We start from the raw sequence: 13,750 nt of genomic DNA on the forward strand, positions 1-13,750 counted from the left end.
TTTTAATTTCAATATGTATGCAAAGTGACCAAAGATGGAAAACACAGTTTATTAGTGATTCTAGAGTCTGAAATGTTTGTAATTATTCCTACATTTTTTTATGACTCATTATGCAAAAAGTATTGTCGTTTTGATCATAAAATCTAAAAATAAATTGAAACAATTTAGAATTTCTGTTAATTACAGGGGGAATTTGAGATAGCGAGTTTTTTTTTTGTCTTTTCCTGATATATTAATGCAAGCATTATTTTTACTGTTCTATTATTTACAATGAGCCAGGTGACAAAATATTAGTGCAATTTTATTTATGTTTTATTTGACTTCATTCAAATTTTACAGGTATTCTGGTAAATGTTTATCATAATAATTTTTTATTGAAACATATTTACACACTGGAATCTATACAACAGCAGTAGTGACAATGATATCTACATATATATATAAAACAACTATGAAAAACACAAAACCTTATCGTTGCATTTGGATAACATTTATACACTCACCGGGCCACAACATTAAGTACACCTGCATAATCTAATGAGATTCAGTACAATTCTGCCATTACAAATATAATGATTTCAACATATTTCAAGTAACATTATTTTCTCCATTGCAGCATACTGGTAGGTGTTTCTAATATTTTGCTACACCCCTCAATATACTATTCTTGAATTTGACAACATCTATCAAAGTGAGCATTATTGTCTTTGTGTTGAAAAGGCTCTCGTATCGGATCTCGTTAGATATTGTGTTCAGTCATGCACAATGTGTTTTATCATATTGTGAAATATACACTACAGTGGTACCTTGAGATGCGAGTGAGCAAACCTTCCAGATATGTGCCGTCGTTCAGCCAATGTTTTGCTTAGACTCGGATTTTTTTTTGCTACAAGTGCAGTATGGTGGCAGTGAACTCAACTCACGTCACAACAAGTAGCAGTTTGGCAGATAGTAAACGAGTCTTCAAAACGGGGGCTTCAAGCGGTTTATTGCCACTCCCAGTTGAAGTTTAGTGTCAAACTAAACATAAAACTAAGAGAATTACACATTGTGTAAACCATATAGCTTTGCCTTGGGAAAGTCCACTTACCTTAATGCTAACAAACAATGCAAACGGGCTAACGAATAGCGTTAGTGTCACGGAGTTATAACCTTTTAAGCAGCAAATTTTGGAACTCAAATTGTAGAGCAACGAAGGTAGGCAGAAAATATAACAATACTCACAGGCATATATTCTTTATACTCTGCGAAAAACTACTGGTATTAGTGTGGCTTACTGAGCTTAGTTGTGACCTGTCCCAGCATGTATATTCATATGTCTGCCCCCAGGTAGCCAAGGCGTGCACACCAGAAGAAGCAGCACAATATCCATTGAAGAGGAGCAAAAAAAAAAAAAAAAACTTCTACCTTCATTACATTCAATTTAATTACGTCATTGTCATATGTTTTTGTTTCGTGCAATTTTAAAACCAAAACACGTTACAATAATGTTTGTTGTTGTTTTGGTAGGCTGGAATGTATTCATTTCCATTCATTTCAATGTGTTTTGTGTGATAACTGTGGTCACGGAACGAACTGTGTATCTCAAGGCACCACTTTACTCAGAAAAAGTTATGGATATTTGGAAATTTCGAGACATACCTAAAATGCACTTTTACCTTTACTCCTTGTTAGAGAACAGCAAGTTGTGCCAAAAGTACTGAAACATAGAGCAGTGTGACATGTGCATTCAAATGTTTAGAGACGATCAATTTAAGGTCACCTGTAGAGATTATAGTAGATTTAAGGTTCTTCCAGAAATTTCATTCCCAAAGCCCAACATCCTCAAGTTTTTGTGAGTAGTCTATCTGGTCAAATTTAAAAAAATACATTTATGTTAGCTTATCTCTCCCCTCTTCCTTCCCTCACAAGCTCCTCTTCCACTCCTCCTCCCGCCTCCCTGAGTTTCCTGGCCTCCCTCTCGGCCTCCTCGGCCCTCCTCCTCTCCTCCTGCTCGGTCTCCATGAGCCAGGGTCCTCCCAGGTAGCTCAGGATCTCCTCTGGGTTCCCTCGCCGCTCCGGGTCGGGGTGGAGCAGCTGTCGCAAAAGCGCCATAACAAGCGAGCTGAGGCCGTGGAACTGTGACGGAGGCGGGTTGTTCAGGTGGTTCTCCTTCATGATTGTGTAGCTGTCTGCTTCCTGGTCGCCTCTCCCGCTCCTCCCCTCACGCTCAAACCAGGCTTTGTATCTGGTGTAGCCGGGGTCGTCGCTGGTGCTCTCCTCCCAGGGGAAGCAGCCAGTCAAGAGGCAGTAGGTGAGGATCCCAAGGGCCCAGCTATCGATGCAGGGCTCCACCGTTATCCAAAGAGTCTCCTTCTCCTCCTCCGGATCATCGCACTCCTTCGCCTTGTCTGCCTCCTTGACGGGCTCTACCTCGGGGGTGCAGAAGGGCGACTCGTACCAGACGGCGCCGACGGTGTAACCGATGGCCCGGGTCAGGCCGAAGTCACCCAATTTGACCCAGCGGCACGAGCTGTCGCACAAGAAGATGTTCTCCGGTTTGATGTCCCGGTGGACGAAGCCCAGCGTGTGGAGGTGGGTCACGGCACCGCTAAGCTGGGACATCACCCTCTGGACACGCTCTTCATCCAGGCCAACCTAGAACACACATGAAAGATCCTAAATAATAATTTTAAGCTCAAGCTTCAGTTCGAGTGAAGTGAAAAGAAAATGGAGCAGTTAAGGTGCTTTAATGCGGGCAAGGAGAGCGACTCTTAAGAGGGGGGAACCAAACTCGAGAACGCTTATCGGCTGTTTATGTCTGCTTGTTCAAGTTTTTTTTGTATTTAAAAAAATGATGTTTTTTTTTCTCCCCCCCATGCAATTAAATTATATTGCCAAAAGTATTTGCTCACCTGCCTTGATTCACATATTAATTTAAGTGGCATCCCATTCCTAATCCATAGGGTTCAATATGATGTGCATCCACCCTTTGCTGCTAAAACAGCTTTGACTTTTCTGGGAAGGCTGTCCACAAGGTTTAGGAGTCTGTTGATGGGAATTTTTGACCATTCTTCCAGGAGCGCATTTGTGAGGTCATAAACTGATGTCGGACGAGAAGGCCTGGCTCTGAGTCTCGGCTCTAATTCATCCCAAATGTGTTCTATCAAGTTGAGGTCAGGACTCTGTGCAGGTCAGTCAAGTTGATCCACACCAAACTCTATCATCCATGTCTTTATGGACCTTGCTTTGTGCACTGGTGCACAGCCATGTTAGAAATGGAAGAACTTTTCCCACAAAGTTTGTCCAAAAATGTTGGCTACTTAGTTCCAGTGAAAGGAACTCTGAAGGATTCAGCATACCAAGAACTTTTGGACAATTAATTGCTCCCAACTTTGTAGGACCGGTTTGGGGATGGTTCCTTCCTGTTTCAACATGACTGTGCACCAATACACAAAGCAAGGTCCATAAAGACATGGATGTGAGAGTTTGGTGTGGATGAACTTGACTGGCCTGCAGTCCTGACACCAACCTCATTGAACACGTTTGGGATGAATTAGAGTGCAGACTGAGAGCCAGGCCTTGTCCAGCATCACTGTGTGGCCACACAAATCCGCTTCTGGAAGAGTGGTCAAAAATTTCCGATACACAGACTCCTAAACCTTGTGGACAGCCTCTTCAGAAGAGTTAAAACTGTTATAGCTGTAAAAGGTGGACCGATGGCATATTACAGTGAGCCCTACTGATTAAGAAGTGGATGTCACTTCAGATCATATGAGTCAAGGCAGGTGAGCTAATACCTTTGGCAATATAGTGTACAATGGGTGTCAATTATTAATTAATTATTTTTGCTATTCATGGTCCGGCCCGGTTCCTACCACCTGCAAATAGCGGGGGTCCACTGGATATACAAACAAGCATTCACATTCACACCTATGGACAATTAGAGTTGGCCCCTTAATGCGGTGACGTCGCCCTGTACCGTTTGGTGAAAAACAGCCGAGACCTACATTTTACATGCTTGACTGTGGGGATGGTATTCTTTGGATCATACTTTTTTTGGATCATACTTTTTTTTCATCCTCCAAACTTGGCGAGTCAACTTGCTGCCCAATTTTGGTCTCATCTGAACACAGCACTTTCTCTCAAGCCTTCTCTGAGACATTTAGATGTTGACTGGCAAACTTCTGCCTTCTTGAGCAGGGTATGTTTTTCAACTTTGAGCACAACTGAAGTGCGCTGAGAACAGCACACACACACACAGTGACGCTCATGGAAACCTCCTGCCCCACTTCACATGCTTCCCTGCTGCTGGCTCGGCAGTGAGAGCAGAGTGTTCTCGTTCTTATCACTTGCTCTTCTTGTTACGGGCAGTGAAAAGATGCCTGCTAACCTTTATCAACATCTCTTTTTTTGCTGACATAACCAAAAGATTAAAATAGGATCACTACCATTAAATTGTAGGGCAGGTTGTTTGAGTGATGGTCCCACTTCGCTCTTTAATCTGGGCCACCAATCATTTATAGAGACACAGAGTACTGTTATATTAGTTTTAATAATTTTGCTGTTTTATTCTGTTATTTTCATTTATTGAAAAAAATAATTTCTTATTTACTGTGAATAATTGAATTAAAAAATATAAGAATAATTAACATGTATTCATACATTTAATACATTTTATTTATTTTACTAATTACTTATAACTTAATTATAATTAATACAATATATAGAAAATACAATGATGTATTAATTTTGTATTGATTTATCAAATGAATAGCATATGTTAAATGATTATATACTAATAATATACTTAATGTTAGTAAAATAATATATACATTTAACACTTTATTTTATTAAATCATTGGTAAATTAGTTTTATTTTTACCATTATTAGTTGTCTATTCATTTATGTAATTAAATCAGGGCACAGATAAACAAACAAACAAACAAAACAATGTTTAATTATTTGTTATATTGCCCGTAGATGTGAATGTGAGTGCGAACGGTTGTTTGTTTATATGTTCCCTGCGATTGGCTGGCGACCAGTTCAGGGTGTACGCCGCCTCTCGCCCAAAGACAGCTGGGATAGGCTCCAGCACGACCGCGACCCCAGTGAGGATAAGCGGTACAAAAAATGGATGGAAAGATACTAACTAAAAAAAATACAACTATTTTAAATATTTAACATTTACATTTTTTAACATTCACAGTTTTTAAAAATCTTGAGCACAAAAGTTTGCCCACCCTTGATTGAGAGTCAGTCGCACATATCATGCATCCGTGAAACTGACCTCTGATACTATTACGCTATACAGGTCGCCGTAGAGACCGGCCTGCTGGGCGAAGACGTAATGGGATGACGTGGAAAAAAAGATGCCCAGCGCGCGCGTCAGCGAGGGATGTGTGCAGTAGGAAAGAGACAAGTTGTACTCCCTCAGGAAGGATGTGAGAGTCGTGGACTGACGAGGGAAGAACTTCAGAGCCATCGGGGTTCCTGCCAGAAAATAAATGACACACTATGAAATGTACGCCGACGCCCAAAGGAGCGTATTGTATTGGATTTCATCATCTACGGTCCATAATATCATCAAAAGGTTCAGAGAATCTGGAGAAATCACTGCATGTAAGCGGCAAGGCCCAAAACCAAGATTGATTGCCCGTGACCACCGATCCCTCAGGCGGCACTGCATCAAAAAGCGACATCAATGTGTAAAGGATATCACCACATGGGCTCAGGAACACTTCAGAAAACCATGCATCCATCCATCCATTTTCTGAAACGCTTCTCCCCACTAGTGTCGCGGGCGTGCTGGAGCCTATCCCAGCTACCATCGGGCAGGAGGCGGGGTACACCCTGAACTGGTTGCCAGCCAATCACAGGCCACAGACAAACGAACAACCATTCGCACTCACATTCACACCTACGGGCAATTTAGAGTCATCAATTAACCTAACACGCATGTTTTTGGGATGTGGGAGGCAACCGGAGTGCCCAGAGAAAACCCACGCAGACATGGGGAGAACATGCAAACTCCACACAGGCAGGGCCGGGGATTGGACCCCGGACCTCAGAACTGTGAGGAAGACGCTCTAACCAGTCGTCCACCGTGCCGCCTTCAATGTCAACCAATGTCAGTAAATACAGTTCGGTGCTATATCTGTAAGTGCAACTTGAAACTCTATTATGCAAACCAAAAGGCATTTATCAACAACACCCAGAAACGCCACCGGCTTCTCTTGCCCCGAGCTCATCTAAGATGGACTGATGAAAAGTGGAAAAGTGTTCTGTGGTCTGAGGAGTCCACATTTCAAATTGTTTTGGGAAATTGTGGACGTCGTGTCCTCCAGGCCAAAAAGGAAAAGAATCATCCGGACTGTTATGGACGCAAAGTTCAAACGCCAGCATCTGTGATAGTATGGGGCTGTGTTAGTGCCAATGGCATGGGTAACTTACACATCTGCGGAGGCGCCATTAATTCTGAAAGGTACATACAGGTTTTGGAGAAACATGCTGCCATCAAAATTCTTAAAACTGCTTATAAAGGCCTGAACTGTGTTAAAAGTGAGGACAAAGTGTACACCTAAAGCTGGACCTAAAGCTGTTTTTCAAGGATATCGAGTTAATGCGCAAATGGCTCGCTACAGTATTGTGCATCAGTAACCAATCCATCCATCCATTTTCTGAGCCGGTTCTCCTCACTAGGGTCGCGGGCGTGCTGAAGCCTATCCCAGCTATCATCGGCAGGAGGCGGGGTACACCCTGAACTGGTTGCCAGCCAATTGTAGGGCACATGCAAACAAACAACATTCACACTCACATTCACACCTACGGGCAATTTAGAGTCCACAATTAATGCATGTTTTTGGGATGTGGGAGGAAACCGGAGTGCCCGGAGAAAACCCACGCAGGCACGGGGAGAACACGCAAACTCCACACAGGCGGGACCGGGGATTGAACCCCGCTCCTCAGAACTGTGAGGCTGACGCTCTAACCAGTCGTCCACCGTGCCGCCTGCATCAGTAACGCTGTGAACAAATTTAACTTGGCCTCTGGGGGAGATTGTGTTACGAGTACATTACAGCAACCCTATCCTGAAGAATAGCACTTCATTAAAGCGACGGGAGTGTAAAAGGCAAAATTGGAGGCTATCCAAAGACTCATCCGTCCTCACATTACTGCAACAGTTGTCCAACACAACATAAAGTTTCATCACAAGAGTGAAACCAGAGCCAGGATTGGTTCCATTAGCGATGCACTTAGTGGCTTTATTTTGCATTGAGTAATCTGTGTCTTACCTAACCGGCTATATAATCAGAGTTAAGGAGTGTGTGAATTTCACACAATTGAAACATAATGAGGTCCAAACTGTCATCCCAACGGGCCTGCTTACCTCTCTTCCTGTGCACGGCCAGCATGACCTTGCCGTAGGAACCTTCTCCCAGGAACTTCAGAACCTGGAAGTGGTCGGCCACCTTGAGGCTGGACATGGCCTGCGCCGACAGGAAGCAGCGTTCGTCGAGCTCCTTGGCGGCTGCGTCCTGCGGGGTGGAGGAGGAGAGAATAGATGTGAACCGGATGTAAAACCCGTGTGATATATGAGGTCCGTGTGATGACTGATTTAGTGGCGTTGAGAGGAAGAAGATCCTCTGCTTGAAAGATGTGTGTTAATGCTAGTGTGGGAAGTAGTAGTAGTCAATTGTTTGCAGTCAGATTCTTCTCTGCTGCCCGAAACACTGTCAGAAGCATTGATTTACATTTACAATTTACAGTAGGCCTACATGAAATTGTATTAATTTAATTAATATGAATTAGTATTAGTACTCTTGCAATTTGTGCAATGACTGTTGGTGAAGGGCGAATGTCAGACCTTGTTAAAAATGCATTTTCAAGGTCGACTTTTCAAGAAAAACTGGACATTGTGAGGGTAGGTCGGCCAACACCAGACCTGACTGGCTTGTTTCAACCAGAAAAAGGATTTATTTGGCACTTCCACAGTGGCACAAACATGAGCGCAACTAGCTAGCTCTGACGACCCAGTTAGTTAACTAACTAGCTTGGAGGAGCAAAGAAAAGGGAGGATGGATTTTATGATCTATAAATAATCCACATGTATGGTGAGCATGATGGTTTTTATTTGAAATGTTTATGTTTTTGTGATGTTATTAGACTATTGGAGTGTAGAGGTTTGGAGCTGTTTGGAGGAAGATAAAGGGTTTATTATGTTTCTTGCTTTAGTAGTCGTGGTATTCATCGCAAATACGTGAAATGCCGCTCTCGCTCTGTAATGCTATACATAGTTATATTTGCGTATTTTGTAAAATTACTACTTTTAGATTATGAATCACATGTTCTTTCTCCTTTGTCCCATGCGCGGGATAAATACGGTGTCTTATCAGGACGATGGCGGCATCTGGAGCTCAGATCACTCAGCTCTTAATGGTCAACGCTTTGCCTCCTCCAGTCACAGCTTGGATGATACGCTTTGAAGTAAATCCCTTATCACGTAGACCCCGGCATATTTGGGAGGGGTGCGAACATTTACAACAGAGCACTCCAGGCCGAAAACACATTTCGACCTTTGACATTCTGTGTGTATACGACACATTCACCTCGTCGTGCCCTGCAAAGCCTTTTGGGAGACGTTTGCACAAATTCCATGTTTGTGGGATGGGTGCATCTGAATGGTAAGTGCAGCCAATAAGTTGGCGAAAGTGTGTGTCGCATAGTGGGAGAGTAACACCTGGCACTGATACAAAGAAGACAGCTCTATTTTAAACAGATCATTTGACCCTCTTTGAAGATGTACGGTGTCTTGATGTTGAGCAGATGGATTAAGCATCGTGGATTCAAATGTCCCAAAAATTTAAAGACAGTCACGCTGGAGGCACCATGTTTATACGAATGACCTCGCAGTTTGTAATATTGCCTTACCGAGGATGTAAAATGATGCTGATTAAAGGCTACATGTAAACAAATATTAACTGTTAAAAGTCCTTGACTACTTTCCAGTGTCTGGGACTGGCTGGAGTGTAGGCCCGAAGTCAGCTGGGATGGGCTCCAGTTCACCTGCGACCCGAATGAAGATAAGAAGATAACTGGCCTTCCAGTGTTTAAACCATTGTTCTACAACCCCAATTCTAATGAAGTTGGGACGTTGTGTTAAACATAAATAAAACCAGAATACAATGATTTGCAATTCATGTTCAACCTATATTTATTTGAATACACTACAAAGACAAGATATTTAATGTTCAAACTGATAAACTTTATTGTTTTTTAGCAAATACTAATTAACTTAGAATTTTATGGCTGCAACATTCAATAAACATTTGGGAACTGAGGACACTACTTGTTGAAGCTTTGGAGGTGGAATTTTTTCCCATTCTCGCTTGATGTACAGCTTCAGCTGTTCAACAGTTCGGGGTCTCTTTTGTCGTATTTTGCGCTTCATAATGCACCACACATTTTCAATGGGAGACAGGTCTGGACTGCAGGCAGGCCAGTCTAGTACCTGCACTCTTTTACTACGAAGCCACGCTGTTGTAACACGTGCAGAATGTGGTTTGGCATTGTCGTGCTGAAATAAGCAGGGACGTCCATGAAAAAGACATTGCTTGGATGGCAGTATATGTTTCTCCAAAACCTGTATGTACCTTTCAGCATTAATGGTGCCTTCACAGATGTGTAAGTTACCCATGCCATTGGCACTAACACAGTCCCATACCATCACAGATGCTGGCTTTTGAACTTTGCGTCCATAACAGTCCGGATGGTTCTTTTCCTCTTTGGCCCCAAGGACATGACGTCCACAATTTCCAAAAACAATTTGAAATGTGGACTCGTCGGACCACTGAAGACTTTTCCACTTTGCATCAATCCATCTTAGATGAGTCGGGCCCAGAGAAGCCGGCGACGTGTCTGGGTGTTCTTGATAAATGGCTTTTGCTTTGCAAAGAAGAGTTTCAAGTTGCACTTATGGCTGTAACGCCGAACTGTATTTAGGGAAGCTCCTTTTATACCCAATCATGGCACCCACCTGTTCCCAATTAGCCTGTTCACCTGTGCACCTCAAACAGGTGTTTGATGAGCATTCCTCAACTTTCTCAGTCTTTTTTGCCACCTGTCCCAGCTTTTTTGGAACGTGTTGCAGCCATAAAATTCTATGTTAATGATTATTTGCTAAAAACAATAAAGTTGATCAGTTTGAACATTAAATACCTTGTCTTTGTAGTGTATTCAATTAAATATAGGTTGAACATGATTTGCAAATCATTGTATTCTGTTTTTATTCATGTTTAACACAATGTCCCAACTTCATTGGAATTGGGGTTGTACATTCCTAGATATGTAAGAGCAAAATTGCATTTATATGATTCCTCATTTCTTTCATGTTGAAAAGTTTAATTTGGTATTTGAATATCTTGTAGTATTATAATTCAAAGGCTGTGAATTATAGGAATCAAATATTACTATTTTTTTATATCAAATGTGTTGTGATGATATACATAAAGTTACGTGTTTATTTTAATATATTTGTGTTATATATTTGTATGCACTTTTTAAAACTTTTTTAAAAATTTAATATTGTTTTACCGTTATTATAAATCAAAGGCTATGAATGACATGAATTGATTGTTTTTTTGTTTATATGCATAAAAGGTTTTGTGAATGTATGCACAGTCGTGTTTATTTTACAGTATTTAATTTTAAATTTGTGGGAAAAAATGTGGAAATATTTAACTGGAACACATAAGAGGGAGCACATAAATGACAATATAGAGAATAATCATGAATAGAAAATATGTACAATTGTAAGCTATTTAGAAAGCGAAAGGGCAATAAGAAAAAGATCAGTGTTTATATTCATATTTGTCAATTCATATTGTTTTTTTATTTAATATTAAACTGAGTTTTATAGGTCAATTAAACTTATGTTTTAAAATGCATAATTGTGCAATTTATGGATTCTAATGATCTAAATCACAGAGGAGTCCTGCATTTTTATTGCATCAAAAGCATAACTGCAAGCTGAAATTATTATGCAAACTCATCACCAAATGCCATGAGTCATGACTTTTTTTTGTGCTCCACATGGGCCAACATTCCGAACGAGAAGCTTGGAGGGGGGGGGGCTTAACATGCATGAATGCAAAATGTTGAATTAAATGGACAAAGAACAAATAAGAGTAGCTTTGTATGCTGTGGCAAGATTGCTCATCAAAGACAAAATGAGTTGATTTAATCGAAGTCCAGTACTCACTGTCATGCTTGTATGAGGTGTGTGATGGTGATGGTCTCTTTTCAGCGGCTCCTCCTCACAAGCTGCTCTTGCTGCACCTTCTTGCACTTGAATGCAGGAGGTGTGCTGTACTGTAGTTGTTCGTCCTGCGCTGGATGAGTCAACTGGACCTGCAACTGATCTGTGCACCGGCAAAGTAGACAATGACCGCCTCTCCCTGGGGACACACACTTACACAAACACTCCCTCTCTTTTCCTACTCTGTGGCCAAGTCTGTCTGCAGCTCGCCTGGTTCATTGCTGGCAAGTGGGCCGAAATGGGTCGCAAGGTATTTCAAACCTCTCTCTCGCCTGCAGTGTGGCCCTCCCTTTCTGTCTTCCACTTCCCCGCAGCCACAGTTAATGCCCCCCTGTTTCCAAACTCTCATTCACCTTAACCCTTCCTGCCTCCCGTGTCACTCACTCACCAACTCTTTCCATGTCTCGCCGTCTTTTTTTTCTCACCACTCAAGGTCTGAGTCAGTGAATTCCCTCCGTCGTGTAGGATTCCTGGGTTAATCAACATGTATGCAGGAATGATCGCAATAGGCCAACAAGCTGTACCCTTGATCCCTGGACTCTTACTGGGATTACAGGGTACAGTTAAGCATGTCTCTCCTGGATTAATTGTCCAAGATCACTCTCCTCTAATGTTACTCTGCATTCCATGTCTATCAATGCATGGGCGGTAATAAAAGAATGAACCACACTAAATATGTCTACCCACACACTCACCCACCCACATTAATGCATTCAACTGTTTGTAGACTTCCAAAAACAGCTTCAATCATATCCATAACTCTCATCTCAGTTTTCATTCTACTCTCCATTGACGTACGCGACATGTCTCCACAATGTGAAGTCATCCTGAGTTAATGTACAATACAGATTAGACACCATCCATCCATCCATTTTCCGTACCGCTTCTCCTCACAAGGGTATCTTCGGGCGAGGGGTGGGGTACACCCTGAACTGGTCGCCAGCCAATCATACAAACAAACTCATATTAACAAACAACCATTCGCACTCATATTACGCAGAGAAAACCCACGCAGGCACCGGGAGAACATGTAAACTCCACACAGGTGGGGCCCGGGATTTGAACGCCGGTCCTCAGAACTGTGAGGCAGATGTGCTAACCAGTCGTACAACGTGCCGCCCAGATTAGACACATTACATAATACACAATACAGTTGACTCCGGGCCCGACCGCAAATAGCACAAATCTGCAAATAATTAATTCAAAATAACCCCCACAAAAAAAAGCAATGCAAATAAGCGTGGTACTGGGTAAAAAAAATTAACTGGAGATGGGGAAAAAATACAGCAAAAAAAGCGAGTATTGCTGCAAATAACGGCATAGGTTCCCCCCCCAAAAAATCAGTGAATGTCAAATTGCGAATATGCAGGATTCCACAGTATTTTACATAATGTACAATACATGTACTGTACCCTGCATGTGTCTATATTGACTAGATCAGGGGTGCCAAACTCAATCTTGTCGCAGGCCAAATTGTAGTTATGGTTTCCCTCCAAAGGCCATTGTTACTGTGAAACCATTTCAATGTACAAATGCATCATTATATTATCACATATTCAGTGAACCCCCACATATTTATGTATTTATTTGTTTTTATTGTTGATTTGCTTTTATTTTGTTTTGTTTTACTCTGCAGACAGAAAGAAAGACAAAAGGATAAATAAAGATTAAATAAATAAAAATATTCATTTTGTCGATTTTCTGGGAGGAGCATATCCCTGGTTATTTACAGAAAGCACCACTTTTTTTTTTCCCATGGCAATTAGTGTCAATTAGTCGTGGTCAGTCCCTATCCTCTGTGAATAGCAGGTTTCACTGTGCACAACCAACTGATGGATAACTAATTTTGAAATTAATTGTCAACTAAAGTAGTTTGTTCAACGATTGTTTTTTTTTGAAGGGTTTGGTAACAAAACAAATGCTTGAAATACCTGAAAATTATTAAATGTGAATAACATTTAAAATTATAGTACAGGTTTTTTTTTTTAGCAAGAAACATGAAGTAGACGTTCATGATTTGTTTTAGCAGGCCACATAAAATGAAAGTTATGTACAACATTATTATTGTACTCACCGCACAGATGGACCAGTACCACATCATACAGTGGTTTCTTGATTTACGAGATTAATTATAATTTGTTCAATTACCACGCTTGTAACTCAAATCAACTTTCCCCATTGATATGAATGGAAATGCCGTTATTCTGTTCCAGCCCCCCCTGCAAAGAAAGGAAAATAAAGGGAAACAGCACTGTATTGTAAAATATCCACTTAACAGAAGTATAAATGCAACACTTTTGTTTGTTTGTCCTATTTTTCATGAGCTGAATGCCGTCTACTTTTCTATGTACACAAAAAATCTATTTCACTCAAATATTGTTCACAAATCTTTCTTTCTTCTTTCTGAAAAACCAGCATTTAAGGTATTATGAGACAAAAAAAATACACATTCA

At 41.3% G+C, this 13,750-nt stretch overlaps 1 protein-coding gene across 1 annotated transcript; it reads right to left on the reverse strand.

Annotated features, from left to right (window-relative positions):
• Positions 1–294: 294 nt before the first annotated feature.
• On the reverse strand, positions 295–11,926 carry sbk3 (SH3 domain binding kinase family, member 3). Its single transcript, XM_061777525.1, has 4 exons — positions 11,241–11,926; positions 7,371–7,518; positions 5,271–5,473; positions 295–2,637 (listed from the first exon to the last, which is right to left on the reverse strand). Exons 1-4 carry the CDS (start codon positions 11,244–11,246, stop codon positions 1,882–1,884), a joined length of 1,113 nt encoding a protein of 370 aa, XP_061633509.1. The 5' UTR covers positions 11,247–11,926; the 3' UTR covers positions 295–1,881.
• Between the last annotated feature and the right edge of the window lie 1,824 nt (positions 11,927–13,750).

The sequence above is a fragment of the Phyllopteryx taeniolatus genome, chromosome 6 (genome assembly GCF_024500385.1).
Source record: "Phyllopteryx taeniolatus isolate TA_2022b chromosome 6, UOR_Ptae_1.2, whole genome shotgun sequence".
NCBI classification, from domain to species: Eukaryota; Metazoa; Chordata; class Actinopteri; order Syngnathiformes; family Syngnathidae; genus Phyllopteryx; species Phyllopteryx taeniolatus.